Consider the following 14,183-nt stretch of genomic DNA (forward strand, 5'->3'; position numbering starts at 1 on the left):
GATGGTAAGACAAAGAGTCATGGTTTACCATCCAGCTCGCCTGGGGACAGGACTAACAGGCCTCTTAGGACAGTTAAGAAACCCAATGAACACACAGGGTAACAGGAAAGTCCAATCTAAGAAAAGTATTATACTCATATAATTATACCATATTATATTATTGTCGCTCTCCCTCTTCGTGGAGGAGCAACACAGGACCCTGCGCTGTTCTTTTGTCTGCTCGGCCCTCCCCGGGTTTGCTGCTGGTTCTTCCCGGGTTGGCTACTATCCCTTCCACCTCCGTGGAAGGGCAGTTCCCCCTGGCCACATTCCCCACTTCCGCAGGGGAGCGGCACACCGCCGGCCGGCTCTCTCGGGGGCTGCACGGGTTCCCTTAGATGTCCCCCATAGATGTTCCTGGTGCATGCCGTCTCTCTCCTCCTTTATAGTCCTCCTCCGCCAATCCCAACTCGGCTGCCCACACGCCGAGTACGCTGCTCTCCAATCAGGAGCAAGTCCTACAGTTAATTGGTTGAACTGGAGGCAGCTGTGCGGAAGCTGTTTACTTCTCTCCCAGCGCCATATTGTGGGAGAGCAGATGCATAGAATAAGTCTTAATTCCAGTAACAGTCTAGTCCGGTTTGCTCCCCACAGATCCCCCTTTCTTTTTATTTTTTGGCGTTGATACGCGCCTGTCTTCGGTGTCCCGCGGCACACACTCTGCTCTACTTGCTAGAGTTGCCACAGGCTCTTACAAGTCCTATCAATCAGGAAAACCGAATCCGGGTCCTCTCTTCGCCATTGTGAGGAGGTTTTTAGGCGCTGATGCGTGCCTGTGTTCGGTGCCCTGAAGCGCATGCTCTGCTCTGCTAGAACTGCCTGCAGGTGTTTACAAAACCTATCAGGCAAACCGAATCCAAGCCTTCTCATTGTTGCATTGTGGGGAAGCTTTACTGATGTTAATTCGTGCCTGTCTTCGGTGACCTGCGGCGCATAAGCTGCTAGCTGCCCGCAGGTGCTCATCGCCTCACTTGATTAGGCAGACCGAATCCAAGCTCTCACATTGCAGTGTTGTAGGGAGGCCTTTTTATTTCTCTATTTCTCTATCTCCGGGCATTCCTATTTCTCCCATTTTACTTCTATCTTCCAGCATTCCTATTTCTCTCACTTTACTTCTAAAACTTCTGTTTCTCTTATCCCTGCGGCTTTCCGGCACCTCGCCCTGCCGGCGGGTTCCCGGCTCTGCGCCGCTTCAGCCCGCGCGCCTCTCTCATCTGCGCAGCTTCCCGGCTTCGCGCGCTCCGCGGTCTCCACGCTTAACCCTTTCGCGTCTGAACCACGGCCTCGCCAGCGTTCCCTATCTATTCACGTCCCGTGCTCTCTCTGCACGCGGCGGCTTCCGCGAGTAACACAGCGTAGCTTGCGTCTCCACCACTAGCATTCAATCCAAGTTCCCCGGGCTAGCCTGGCGAATTCAACCCAGCGTACGTCTCCGCCCCACGGTTTGGCTTCCCGTCCTTTGCTCCCCGGGCTAATCAGACGGATCCCAACCAGGCTCACGTTTCAGCTTCTGGCTTCAACTTTTCGCCCCCTATTCCCGGGCTAACTTGAGAACCCCAAAGTGGCTTTCGTTTCCGCCTTGGCCTGCCCCCCGCGGCTTCAATTTCCCTAACATTTTTCTCTACCCGGTATGTTTCCCCAAGCTTTCCTCCAACGATATTCCTCCCTCATTTCTCCTGGCCTCTCCCCACAGTCCGCGTCCGAGTCTGTTTGTTCTAGCTTTCACTTTCGCTTTCGACCTTAGAGATTCCTCCCAGCTTCCCCCCGTAGTCCGTATCCGAGTCTATGCCTAGGCTTTCAATAGCTTCTTCCGGCACCCTTTTCGTCCGGCTTTTCCCTAGGCTGTTTGCTAGTCTCTCTCTCCGGTATTTTCCCTAGGCTGTTTGCTAGTCTCTCTCTCCGATATTTTCCCAATTCTACCCGTTTCTTCCCGTTTCTTCCCTCCTAAGTTTCCTATCCGTCCTAGGTTTCCTATCCAAGCTAGGTTTCCTATCCGAGTCACGTTTCTTCCCTCCTAAGTTTTCTATCCGTCCTAGGTTTCCTATCCGAGTCACGGCACCATTATGTCGCTCCCCCTCTTCGTGGAGGAGCAACACAGGACCCTGCGCTGTTCTTTCGTCTGCTCGGCCCTCCCCGGGTTTGCTGCTGGTTCTTCCCGGGTTGGCTACTATCCCTTCCACCTCCGTGGAAGGGCAGTTCCCCCTGGCCACATTCCCCACTTCCGCAGGGGAGCGGCACACCGCCGGCCGGCTCTCTCGGGGGCTGCACGGGTTCCCTTAGATGTCCCCCATAGATGTTCCTGGTGCATGCCGTCTCTCTCCTCCTTTATAGTCCTCCTCCGCCAATCCCAACTCGGCTGCCCACACGCCGAGTACGCTGCTCTCCAATCAGGAGCAAGTCCTACAGTTAATTGGTTGAACTGGAGGCAGCTGTGCGGAAGCTGTTTACTTCTCTCCCAGCGCCATATTGTGGGAGAGCAGATGCATAGAATAAGTCTTAATTCCAGTAACAGTCTAGTCCGGTTTGCTCCCCACAATTATAGATTATGCTCATATAATAAGGAGGCCAGTGAATTCACAAATATTATATATTATGAGTTGTTGTCATTCATTCACTTGCTCAGCACATATTTACTGGATGCCCACCAGGTGCTGGGTTCTAAACTATGCATTGAAGACAGAGCAGTGAGCAAAACATACAGAATTTTCTGCTCCACAGAAGGGGGTAAGAATAAGGACAAGTGACAAACAAGATAAACAGGCCGGCGCCATGGCTCACTAGGCTAATCCTCCGCCTTGCGGTGACGGCACTCCGGGTTCTAGTCCCCGTCGGGGCGCCGGATTCTGTCCCGGTTGCCCCTCTTCCAGGCCAGCTCTCTGCTGTGGCCAGGGAGTGCAGTGGAGGATGGCCCAGGTGCTTGGGCCCTGCACCCCATGGGAGACCAGGAAAAGCACCTGGCTCCTGGCTCCTGCCATCGGATCAGCGTGGTGCGCCGGCCGCGGCGGCCATTGGAGGGTGAACCAACGGCAAAGGAAGACCTTTCTCTCTGTCTCTCACTGTCCACTCTGCCTGTCAAAAAAAAAAAATAATAAAAAAAAAAAAACAAGATAAACAAGCAGCCAGTTGACATATGAGAGGGCAAGTGCTATGGAGAAATATAATGCAGGAAAAGGGAGTAAGAATAAGTGTGTGTGTGTGTGTGTGTGTGTGTGCAGGTATAGAGTTGGTTTCTATTTTCAAAAACTTTCCTAGGAATGCCGCATGGAGAAGGTGATGTAAACAAAGCCCTGAAGCAAGTGAAGGAAGTAGGGCCATGTAAATGTCTGAGAGAGGAACACCCGAGGCAGAGGGAGCTGTGCGCTCCAAGGCCCCAGGGCAGCAGTGTGCCTGGCAGCTTTGAGTAACAGCGCGGCCAGTGTGGCTGCAGCAGGTGATGAAGTACCAAGGTATTGGTGCGGGAGTGCAGGAGGGGGAGGATCCTATAGGGCTCTACACACCCTCATAAGCGCTTTAACCTTTTCTCCAGGAAATCCTTAAGGGCGCAGAGCGTTCTAAGCTGAGCAGGGGCATGATCCAACGATACTTCAACAAATTCACTTGGTCAATATGTCGAGAACAGACTTGAGGGAGCAAAAGCAATAGACAGGCTAGCCAGCCGCAGCATCCGAGGTGAGGTGATACATCACGTACCAGCTATGGCAAAACGACATCGGGGGCTAAACGAAGTGAGGGCCCTGCAAGATTGAAAGCTTCATCCCTGAGATCCATAACTAACTCTGACAGGTTACAGAGAACTTCTCTTTGCTCTCAGACCAATGTGACCAAGGGAACAGCAATGGGCTATTTAGCACTCACTCAGCTCAGTGCCCGATGCCCGGAACCACGAAACCAGCTCAGCTGTGAGAGCCCCAGGGAAAGGCTGCACGTCGCTGCACGTCGGCAGAGAGCTGCCTGGAGCGGTTGCCTGAGCACAGCAGTGACAAACGGGAGAGGCTGCTGGAAAGGAAAGTGGAAGCAGTGCCCAGAGTTTTATCTTCTTTGTCCATAAAAGGAGCTCAGACACTTCACAGAAGCCTCCCGCGGGGCTCCAGCGCGCAGACCGCCATTCCCTCCCCGCGTGGATTTATGGCATCTCACCCATCATAAGCGCAAGTTCTTCACGCAGTAAAACTCCTGTTTATTGAAATGGCTGAGATTCCAAAATCGACATTGGCTATCTGTTTGCTTAATCATCGTTATATTTCATCATTATTATGCCTTTCGAGAAGCAATTTCAGGGACCTAGTATTATAGGCAAGTCGATGTAACGGAGTCTCTGATCTTGCCTTTATTCCATTTTCTTGTCGTGAAAAATATCTCTTACAGCTCATTAAGATACTTGGTTCTGACAACTTACTCTTTGGATGCTAAAAAGTTGTGTCTCGGATTGGCAGGGCTGGCAATTGCATGGCCTTGGTGCATAGCCTTGGCTAAGAGAATTCTGCGCAGCAGAAAAGAGTTCAACCATGCATAGCCTCTATCCTGATGCTTTTCCCACTGAGTGCAGACTTGTCTCACAGCCGTGTCCATCTAGGGCTCCAGAAACTCACCCCCAAACAAGGAGAGCAGCTGAGAACTCCCTGAGAATCCTAGCCTTTGTCCATTGCAACCTTAGTTTCTGCCTTCATTGATGCCACTTTTAGAAATATTCTCTCAAGTTACCAACTCTTACCTTATCTTGAATTTAAGCAAAAACACATCATAACAATAATTAGGGTTTGTCTTTCTAACTCATACGAACAGCTAAGGATCTAACTAACAGTTATAATAATAAATGAATAATTGTATTAAGGTCTCTTCTCCATATTAACCAGATGTTTAACTTTAGATTCTTATATGGTTCCCTTAACATTTTTAAAAGTAAGGTGGCCTCTGTTTCCTTTAGCCTCTGGCCCCCTACTTGCTTTAATAGTTTCATTGGTTTACAAATTTCTAGAGTTCTGCAGCTGTAGTTTGTCAGGCTTTCATTAACAAATTATTAATGATGTTGTAAATGACTAACTTAAGAAAGCATTTGTAGGGGAAACCCCACAACAGTGGTGCGTGGCAGAGTTTTAGGATGAGCTGGAGGTGCAGAGGTTGTCCAGACAAGGCAATGCAGCAGCCATGATGGCCGATGCCCTCCCATCAGGGGTTTCTGGCGTCAGCTAAATGCCCTTGTGCGGCAGGTCACCACACCTGTGCTCCTGGGCCACACCCATCTGGAGAACCAGAGGTCAGAGGCACAGTCACAGAAGCATCTGGCCCGGTCCCCTACTTAGTTCTGTTGGTGGTGACTTAAAGAGCTACAAACAACACCTTCCTGGCCCTCCATTGCTGTCCCTAAGGCTCTACTGCCCCCCACCCTCGGCTGGGAGTCCCAGGGCTACATGTGTAGGGGAAGGGGCAAGGTCCCTCCTACACAATGGCGTTTGCCTGTGACAGCTGAGTGGTAAGCTCTTTCCTCTCCACCCTGCCCAGCTCAAGGTGGCCCTCCCCACCCTGCTGGAGCGTCTTCTTCCTGCCACAGCTGCAAGATGGAGAGGTGGCCAAGTGAATTCTGCACAGCTGAGAAGAGTTCAACTGTCTTTATTGTGTATTATTAGAGGGTGGTCTGCACCTGCGTGCCCACCAGCCAATCAGGCTAATTACCACGCCCCTCTGGAAGTGGATTAAAAGCCTGGGACACGGTGTGCCCAGCCCTTTCCCTTTTCTTTGGTCTTTTGCCATTGCAGACACCTGCTGCCCCTGCACCACCAGGACACGCGGCTTTCGGGCCACCTGCCCCATGCTTCCTGGCCTGCACGTTCCCCCACATGGCTGGCTCCTGGTGTTCAGTATGAACCCAGATTTCTCTCTTTCAGATAGGGCCCTCACTCTCCTATGCATTTCTCTCACTGAATAAAAGCTTAAAAATGTTAAAAAAAAAAAAATAGAGGGTGGTCTGTTTCCAGGAAGCTAAAAGTGCTCTGAAATCCCTCATGATCATTCCTAGGGCACTAACACCCAGGAAAAGTGACCCAGGCATTGCTGCTTCTCACAAAGCCATGGGCCTTCCCTGACCCGGGTTAGGGTCAAAGCAAATAGCCACTTGCCATTGAGTTCTGAATGTTCAGGCTGGAACTCGCTGGGTTTCAGCACAGGGAGAAGGAACGTTTTCTTCTACCACTACAGCATCATGCGAAACAGGAGCCCCTGTAAGCCTCTGCCCCTACTCCTCTGCTTCCTTCCTTGTGATCTGGTCAGGCACCCCACCTGGCTGCCTACCTCTACCTGAGCTTTCCTGCACTCTGGGCCTGGGGGTCTAGGGAAGAGTGGGAGGAGGAGAGTGGGCAAAAGAAAAAGGAGTGGCAGAATCGAAGGGGGTTGGAAACAGCATCCTGCCAGTGATGTGTGTGCCAGCTGGCCTGACCCCCTCACAGGGCAGGTAGTGGCAGGGGTGTTAGACAACTGGTTCAGGTTGGGTATGAAGGGCACTCGAGGGAGTCAGCACTGTGGCATAGCAGGTAAAGCCACTGCCTGCAGTGCCAGCACTGCATATGGGCACGGGTTCAAATCCTGGCTGCTCCACTTCGATCCCATTCTCTGCAATGGCCTAGAAAAGCAGCAGAAGATGGCCCAAATCCTTGGGCCCCTGTACCCTCATGGAACACCCAGAAAAAGCTCCTGGCTCCTGGCTTCAGATCAGCCCAGCTCTGGCTGTTGGGGTCATTTGGGGGAGTGAACTAGTGGATAGAAGACCTCTCTTTCTCTGCCTCTGCCTCTCTGTAACTCTGCCTTTCAAACTAATTAATTAATTAAATTAAAAAAAAAAGACAGTTGAGGGTGCCTGTGAAATGGGTGGCACTGTCCCTGTGCCAACAGCCTAGGTCTCTGGAGGTCAGTGCACTGAGCAGGCCATTGCACAGAGGGAAAGAGAATGTAGAAGGGTTCCAGGTAAGAAAATGAACTAATTAAGGTCTGATCTGGAGGTGCACCACAGCTTAACTGGTTTACCCAGGCTTGTCATCAGGAGGAAAATAAGTTCCATAACCCAGGCCACATGGGGGAATGTGAACACATTCCTCACTCCTTTATTACAAAGATTTTGGGTGAAACACATAGCTGTGCTGTAACAAAGAATGGGTTAAGGCCTACAAGGCAGCAAGGCAGGGGCCGGAGATGGAGGCGGGGGGAGTGTTGTGCAGGGTTTTGGATCTCAGACCTCTAAGGACTGAGTAGTCCTGCAGCTTCCAACATGCACTAACTGCTGTTTCCTCGTGGGTCCAATGGATTCAATCATCTTTGCTGCGCTTTGGGGAGGATTAGAGACAATACACGTAGAGTATTTAGCACAAGGCCCCACACGGGCTAAGCCCTCTATGAATAAAGCTTTAGCTATTATCAGAGTGCTAAATCACACTGGGGGTAAAATTTCTGTGTCCCACTTAAAACATACCTCCCAGGATATAGGCATCCAAAGGGAATCCCACAAAAAAATGTCCCAAATAAAAGGGCTCTAAGAGCCTCAGTGGCTTCAGGGAGCCCTATTCCCGGGCAGGGGACGGTACCGTAGCAATTCCAGAAGCCTCCTGAGCCGCAGCGGCTGTAGCTGGGCCTCTCCTTGTGGCCCGTCACATCCGCGGCGCACATCTCTCTCATCCCCACAGTGAACCTCCACACTGTGCATCCCTTCAGTTTTCCAGGTAAGAGCCTGGACAGCAAAAGACCAGCAGCTTACTTCAGCCAGAGCAGCGGAGGAATTGGGGTTGTGCCCATTTCCAACCCTAAAGCTCAAACTTGGAGCCATATCCCTAAGGTCTCCTTCCAGCTACAGTAAGCAAAAACCCAGAGCCAGATATGCTTCCCCCAACTGGGTGCTCCTCTCCCTCTTCCCACTCTCTCTCCCCTCCCTGGCTCGGGAGATGGCAGCTGTTCCATTCCCCTGGGAGTGAGATTGCGCCCCCCCACCCCGCGCGCCCCCCGTTGAAGCCGCTGGAATCTGGAGAGGTTGCACCTGGAGAGGTGTGCGTGGGAGAGGCTTGCACCTGCAGAAGTTGGCCTAATCCCGAGGAGCTGGCGCTCTCAACTTTCACATCACCCCTGCATCTCTCCTTACACCGCTGAGAACTCCTCACACCTGACGTAGGGCGGGACCGCCAGGGTATGCGCGTGTGGCGCGTGTGTGTGTGTTCATGCGTGGGTGCTGGGCGCACCGCGGAGGGAAGGGAAAAACGATCGCGACTGGGATTCACTGGGGTTTAATGCGCGGGGAGGGGCCACCTCAGCCTTGGCTATTACCTCAGGCTCTGATTTTCCTGCCGAGCGTGCGCCAGCGCCTCGCACGACCGTGCACAGTTTCGCCCCCTAGACAGGAGGGAGGTGACGCGGGGACAGCCAGGTGGGCAGTTCCCACCGTGTCGCTGTCGGAGGCAGAAGGCGAGGGTGCAGCTGAGGCGAGGTTCCTGCGGGAGCGCGGAGAGCAGGCTGGCAGTACCACCTGCTGAGGGCCTCCCAGGCCGAGCGAGCTTCGGGCAGTGCCACCAGCTATAAATAGGCCGCCGGGGACAGCGTGTGCGACCGCGCATCCCGCCGCGAGGGCCCTGATCACGCGCGGGCCCGGCTGCTCTGGAGGTCGCTGGGCTAGGACCCTGCGCCAGGGCTGGATGGGACGGCGGCCCCCGCACCCGGTCCGCTCCCGCCGACTCCGGCAGGACCCCCAGAGGAGGGCCGAATATGGAGCACCCGGGCGGGAGCCAGGGCCGCCAAAGGCCGCGGTGGACCCGCACTGCAGCAGCTGCTGCCCGCCTGGGACTCGCGGGGCCGGGCCGTGGCGCCGGGGCAGTCACACGGCGCGGCGGGGAAGGGGGGCACCGTGGCCCCCTCTCGGCTCCCGGGGGACGGGGCAGGGAGATCCCGGCTGCTGCCCGCCCCTCGCCTCCCCCGCGCTCGCCCAGCCGGGAGGAGGAAACGCGAGCCGCGCGCGCAGACACCTCCTCCTCCACCGCCTCCTCCTCCTCTTCGTCTGCCGCCGCCGCGGTCCGCGCCTCGGTGCCTGTTGCTGTCGTCGCCGTGGGACCCGCTCTGTCCTCTGCCGGGTGGAGAAGAGGCGGGAGTCCAGCCCAAGGGAGCCAGCCCCGGCCCCCGGCGGCGGGGAGAGCGCGGCTAGCCCCGCACGATGGATGCCCCGCGCGCCCAGGCCGGCCCCAGGATGCCCCCGAGCAGCACCTGCGCGCCCCGGCGGGGCCCCGGGTTCTGAGCGCACCGCCGCACAGGTAGGCGCCTTGGGCGGCTTCGCCCTCGTCTCCCGCCAGCCGCCGAGTCGGCGGGATCCCACAGCGGGGGACCCCTCGGGGTCCCTCGCTGCCCTCCTAGTTGGACGAAAACGAAACCTTGCGATGCACAAAGCCCCGGGAGCCCAGTCAGGCGTCTCCCCTGCCCTCTCTGGCTCGGTGGCCCCCGCGTCTCCCGCCTCCCCTCCCTCCGAGTATCTCCCGGGCTCTGGTGTTTGGAAGGCCAGATTGGGAGGAGGGTGGGCAGAGTCACCCCACGTCATGCTTTCAAAGTCCAGGGTACTTTGCAGTAGTAACTTTGGCAGCTCCACCCGTGCGCGCAACATTTCTTTCTATGGGCACATCCTGTCTCAGTCATTTTGAAACCAAACTGAAAGGTTCGCAGCGGCTTCCTGGTGGCGGCGGGATGGTGAGACCCTCCGCACTCCGCCACACCTTGCTGCTGGTTTGTGGAAGAGACGTCATTTTGTCTGAAATCCACCTGGACGTGGCTTTCCCTGTCGCGATTTTATTTGAAAATAGCCTAATCTGTGGAAGTTGCTTTAAAAGGAAAAGAAATCGAAAGTGATGGTTGTTCCCTCCACGACACGGTTTGATTTTCAGAGCGCCCCGAATGTGTGGATCAGCGTTCACTTTATCTCTGGCTCTTCCTCCCTTAGAAGATTGGACGATTTCAGCCTCTCCTGTAATCAGACTTTGAAAGAGCCTGTTTAAATGACCTGGTTTCAATGGGTCGGGCCCAAGAAGCTCGGCCATCTCCCCAAGTCCAGAGGTCTCAACTTTTGCCTGGGACCTGAGCTGAGTGCAGGGCCCCCTGGAGCAGTGCCTTCCCTTGGGAGAGCAGGAAGTCACTCTGCAGGAGTGGGGGATGCCCACCTCTGTGGCTCCTTGTTTCTGGGCGCTGGATCTGTGTGGGAGGGGTGAGGGTGGCAGAATGAAAAGAGTAGCAACCAAGAGGCTGGGACCCCACTTTGCAGGAGGGCTTGACAGCTTTCTGTCTTCACTTTCTGTCACTCCCTTGGGTTCGCCAGCCGAGTGAGTCCTGCCCCTTTTCTAGATGTGTTGAGGTATGACGTGTTTGAAATGTGTTCTCTTGGTGGTGGGGGGGGGGGTGTACCTCACAGTCAGCCCCCTCCTAGGTCACCTCCTGCGGGGATAAGGGCATTGTGTTCTTGTTTGAGGAAGGTTTGATTGCCCTAGCGAACAGGTGTTTTAACAACTTTGTGCTGTCAGAGTCTCCTGTGTGTGTGTGTGTGTGTGTGTGTGTGTTGTAGGGGAATATGACCATAGCAAGTGTTGTCTTTCCAGATTTAACCGTAAGTAAGCATTGACATAACATGAGCGACTGGAGAGGGAGCGGAGTGTTGAGTGCAGGGATGTTTGTGTAATGTGTAGGGGGTTGTTTCCTGAAGTGACTACACCTAGGGACTATCCTGATAGTAACTGAGCCAAGGGGACATTAAAACGAGTAAGTGTGGTTCAAAATAGGAAACAAAATCATCAAGGAATAATGAAAACAAAGGCTTTTATGGGGATATGCCCAGCCATTTGCAAACCGGCAGAATGGGGGAGGGGTGGGGTGGGGTGGGGACTCCTTGGATGTGGTTATAAATCACAGATGACAGACCGGATTTTGTCACAGTTCACTGTGACCTGTTGGCGCTGACAGGGCTGGGGGCTTGGTGGGTGCCGCTGGCAGCCTCTGCTTTGCCCTTTCCTTGTCGCCATGCTGCCCTTCTCAAGTTTAATGGCCCCATCGCCCCAGCACTTGATCTGTTTCACAGCCCTTTCTTTTCTTGGTCATTAAGCCTGGAGGGGTGGACTCTGTTCATTAAAATGCCAGCGTCCACTCAGCAGCCACAGGGGGTGGGGGTGGTAGCCCTGTAGTGATATCAAAGGATCTGAGTTTCCCATCACAACTGTTACTTTCTGCATTCCCTTGATGACGTTTCATTTCTTCCTTTCCCATTCCACATTCCTATATGAAATGTTTTTTTAAAAGATTCTTCCCAAAAGACATGAAGATTTCCATTTTTCAAAATTTTCTAAAATTCCAAGCTGACGTTTCCTTTTGCTGGGTTCTTGGATTAAAGGGCATTGTAGCTCTTTTCAAGTTTCAAGTGTTTGGAAAAAGATTTGTCATATTTGGACCACATGAAATAATCCTGACATTAAAGTTGCAATGAAACTGTGAAAAATGTAGAGAATATGTGTTAACACCAACAAAGAGACATCTAATTTTGGTGGTCCTGCTTGCTTTGAAAGAAAAGCCTTTTTCTCCGAAAATGATAATGTGCTTACTTAATTTTAACAACATATCATTTGTGACCAGTGGATTTAAACTTACAAAGTAGGTAGCACTTAGGGAGTTGTCACAATGAATGAATTTGTACATTTGAAGTGCTTAGAACAATGCTTGTTACATAGTGAGAACTCACTATTAATGGTATTCTGTAATTTAGCAATTTAATATTTCTAGAGTACAACTTAGAGGCCAGGTAAATTCAGGTAGAACAACTTGGTCAATTCATTAGTTATTTGAGGCTTACTCTCTCCCAAAGATACTGTTACACTGGCAAAGCCATTTGTGCAGGAGCCAGATCTGGATTCAAATCCTGCCTTTGCCATTGATGAGCAAGGGGATCCTTCTGTACAAAGGGGGTGATAAAACACAGTTATGACTGTACGGAAGATCCTGTATATACAGAGTCCAAGAGGAGATCGTGGGTCAGCAGCTATGCCTTTGGCAAAGTGGCGAGGAACAGGCAGTAACTCCAGAGCCAAAGGACTTGGGTTCAAATCCTGATTCTGCCACTCCCTGCTAGTGGCTCCTTGGATAGATGACTCCCTTTCCCTGTGCCACCACTGTTCCTGTCTCACCTTGAGCTGGAGATGATGATGACCATATCGGTCTGTAGCAAGCCATATCAAAGATGGCAGCAAGAGTCCTTACTGCCCAGGGCTGTAAGATGCATAGTGTTTGTTTTTTTTTTTTTTTTTTAAGATTTATTTATTTGTTTGAAAGTCAGAGTTACACAGAGAGAGGAGAGGCAGAGGGAAAGAGAGAGAGAAGTCTTCCATCCGCTGGATCACTCCCCAGATGGCTGCAATGGCCGGAGCTGCGCTGATCCAGAGCCAGGAGCCAGGAGCTTCTTCTGGGTCTCCCATGTGGGTGCAGCGGCCCAAAGACTTGGGCCATCTTCTACTGCTTTTCCAGGCCGTAGCAGAGAGCTGCATCAGAAGAGGAGCAGCCGGGACTAGAACTGGCGCCCATATGGGATGCCGGTGCTTCAGGCCAGGACGTTAACCCGCTGCACCACAGCACCGGCCCCAACACACAGTATTATGTGTTAACTGTTGTTACTTTTAGGAGAGTACATAGGAGGAAGGGTTATACACAGTCCCTAAAGGTCAACTCTGTTATCCTATGAAATGCAGTGTAAGAGAACACAGGAAGTGACGATGGTATTCTCTTTTTTAAAGATTTATTTATTTATTTGAATGGTAGGGTTACAGAGAGGCAGAGGGAGAGAGGTCTTCCATCTGCTAGTTCACTCCCCAGATGGCCACTACAGCTGGAGCTGCACCAATCCGGAGCCAGGAGCTTCTTTTGAGTCTCCCACTTGGGTACAGGGGCCCAAGGACTTGGGCCATCCTCCACTGCTCTCTCAGGCCACAACAGAAAGCTGGATCGGAAGTGGACCAGCTGGGATTCAAACCAGTGCCCCATATGGGATGTCGGCACTGCAGGCAGCAGCTTCACCCACCACGCCACAGCGTGGGCCCCTACAGTGGCATTCTGAAGGCCTACGCTTGAATTGGCTCTGATTTATGTAAGAAGGAAATAATTTAAAAACCTTACTTTTGAGGCAGGTGTTTGGTCTAGCCCACTGGGTACAACTCCTGGCTCCATCTCCTGATTCTAGCTTCCTGCCAGTGTAGACCCTGGGAGACAGCAGGTGAGGGCTCAAATAGTTAGGGTCCAGCTACCCACATGGGAGACCTGTGTTGTGTTCCTGATTCCCAAGTCAGTCTCTCTCTGTCTTTTCCTGTCTCCCTCTCTCCCTCTTACATTAAAAAAATGAGGTAAATGTCCCTTTAAAAAACTTACATGTCAAACTAGAGCTGCAGCCTAATACTGGAGACGCTGTTTCAGGCACTCCCTGTGCTGGTGAGTGTCTCTCCCATCCAAGACTTGCTGCCCCAGTGGGTGACTGCTGAAGGAGCAACACACTTCTCTGATTGGGGTGAGATTCTCTGCAGGAAGTGGAGACACGGTGTAGCCAAGCCAGCCATCCTCCTGCGTGATGTCAGAGTGCTCGAGTCTGTGGCATAACTGCTCAGGTAGAGATGCCCACTCTATCTGGGATGAAGAACAGGGAAATGAAACCATTGGTTCACAAAGGGAAATAAGTGACCACCCAAGGACTTCCTGTTCATCCTGGATCCCCAGCAGTAGTCATTGTTGGCTGGTCCTAACCTGGCCTGGAGCCAGAGGCCACCAGCACCCTCTCTCTGCCACCTCCTCACTTTCCCTCCTCCCCTTTGGCTTGTGTTGCTAAACAAAATTCCTGAGGCTGGACATTTTAGCGTGAAAAAAAAAAACTGATCTGGCTAACAATTCTGGAGCCTGGGAGAGCCCCCTGACTGCGCCATCACAGCATGGCAGGTGGCATCACGTGATGGGAGTGAGCCAGAGGGTGAGAGTCACGAGGTGAGAGAAGAAGCAACAGAGCAAGGAGGAGATAGGCTCGGTCTTTCATATTAACCCAGTCTTGTAGGAACTAACTCACTCGTGTGAGATATAACCACTCCGCTCAACCAGCATTAGTTCCTTCACAAAGGTGGACATGA

General features: G+C 52.7%; 2 protein-coding genes across 5 annotated transcripts in view; one reads left to right on the forward strand and one right to left on the reverse strand.

Moving 5' to 3' along the window:
* Positions 1-7,095: 7,095 nt before the first annotated feature.
* LOC127485988 (uncharacterized) lies at positions 7,096-9,766 on the reverse strand. Of its 2 annotated transcripts, XM_089325252.1 has the most exons (4): positions 9,265-9,760; positions 8,338-9,127; positions 7,608-7,750; positions 7,096-7,349 (listed from the first exon to the last, which is right to left on the reverse strand). In XM_089325252.1, the coding sequence occupies exons 1-4, from the start codon at positions 9,653-9,655 to the stop codon at positions 7,336-7,338; spliced, it is 1,338 nt and encodes a 445-aa protein (XP_089181378.1). In that variant the 5' UTR covers positions 9,656-9,760; the 3' UTR covers positions 7,096-7,335. The 2 variants fall into 2 exon arrangements, with proteins under 2 accessions (XP_089181378.1, XP_089181376.1); XM_089325250.1 differs by lacking the exon at positions 7,096-7,349 and having other exon boundaries at positions 7,377-7,750; positions 9,265-9,766.
* Positions 8,076-14,183, forward strand: part of TBC1D1 (TBC1 domain family member 1) — a 219,400-nt gene continuing 213,292 nt past the window's right edge. The window contains exon 1 of one of the 3 annotated variants that reach the window (XM_089325244.1): positions 8,076-8,200. The gene's annotated coding sequence lies outside the window, so the exon portion shown is untranslated. Of the gene's footprint in view, positions 8,201-9,023; positions 9,312-14,183 lie in introns of those variants that run through there. The other 2 variants (XM_017350653.4, XM_051830768.3) reach the window with 2 other exon arrangements.

The sequence above is a fragment of the Oryctolagus cuniculus genome, chromosome 2 (assembly GCF_051225735.1).
Source record: "Oryctolagus cuniculus isolate XC-2025 breed Fujian yellow rabbit chromosome 2, ASM5122573v1, whole genome shotgun sequence".
NCBI lineage: Eukaryota > Metazoa > Chordata > Mammalia > Lagomorpha > Leporidae > Oryctolagus > Oryctolagus cuniculus.

Coding starts and splice junctions, on each gene's coding strand:
- LOC127485988 (XM_089325250.1), bottom strand. CDS start 9,655: ATGTTGCGCGCACGGGTGGAGCTGCCAAAGTTACTACTGCAAAGTACC. Junction 9,128..9,264: donor GGCCCCGCCGGGGCGCGCAG/GTGCTGCTCGGG, acceptor TCCACCCGGCAG/AGGACAGAGCGGGTCCCACG. Junction 7,751..8,337: donor CAGGAAAATCAGAGCCTGAG/GTAATAGCCAAG, acceptor TTTGCTGTCCAG/GCTCTTACCTGGAAAACTGA.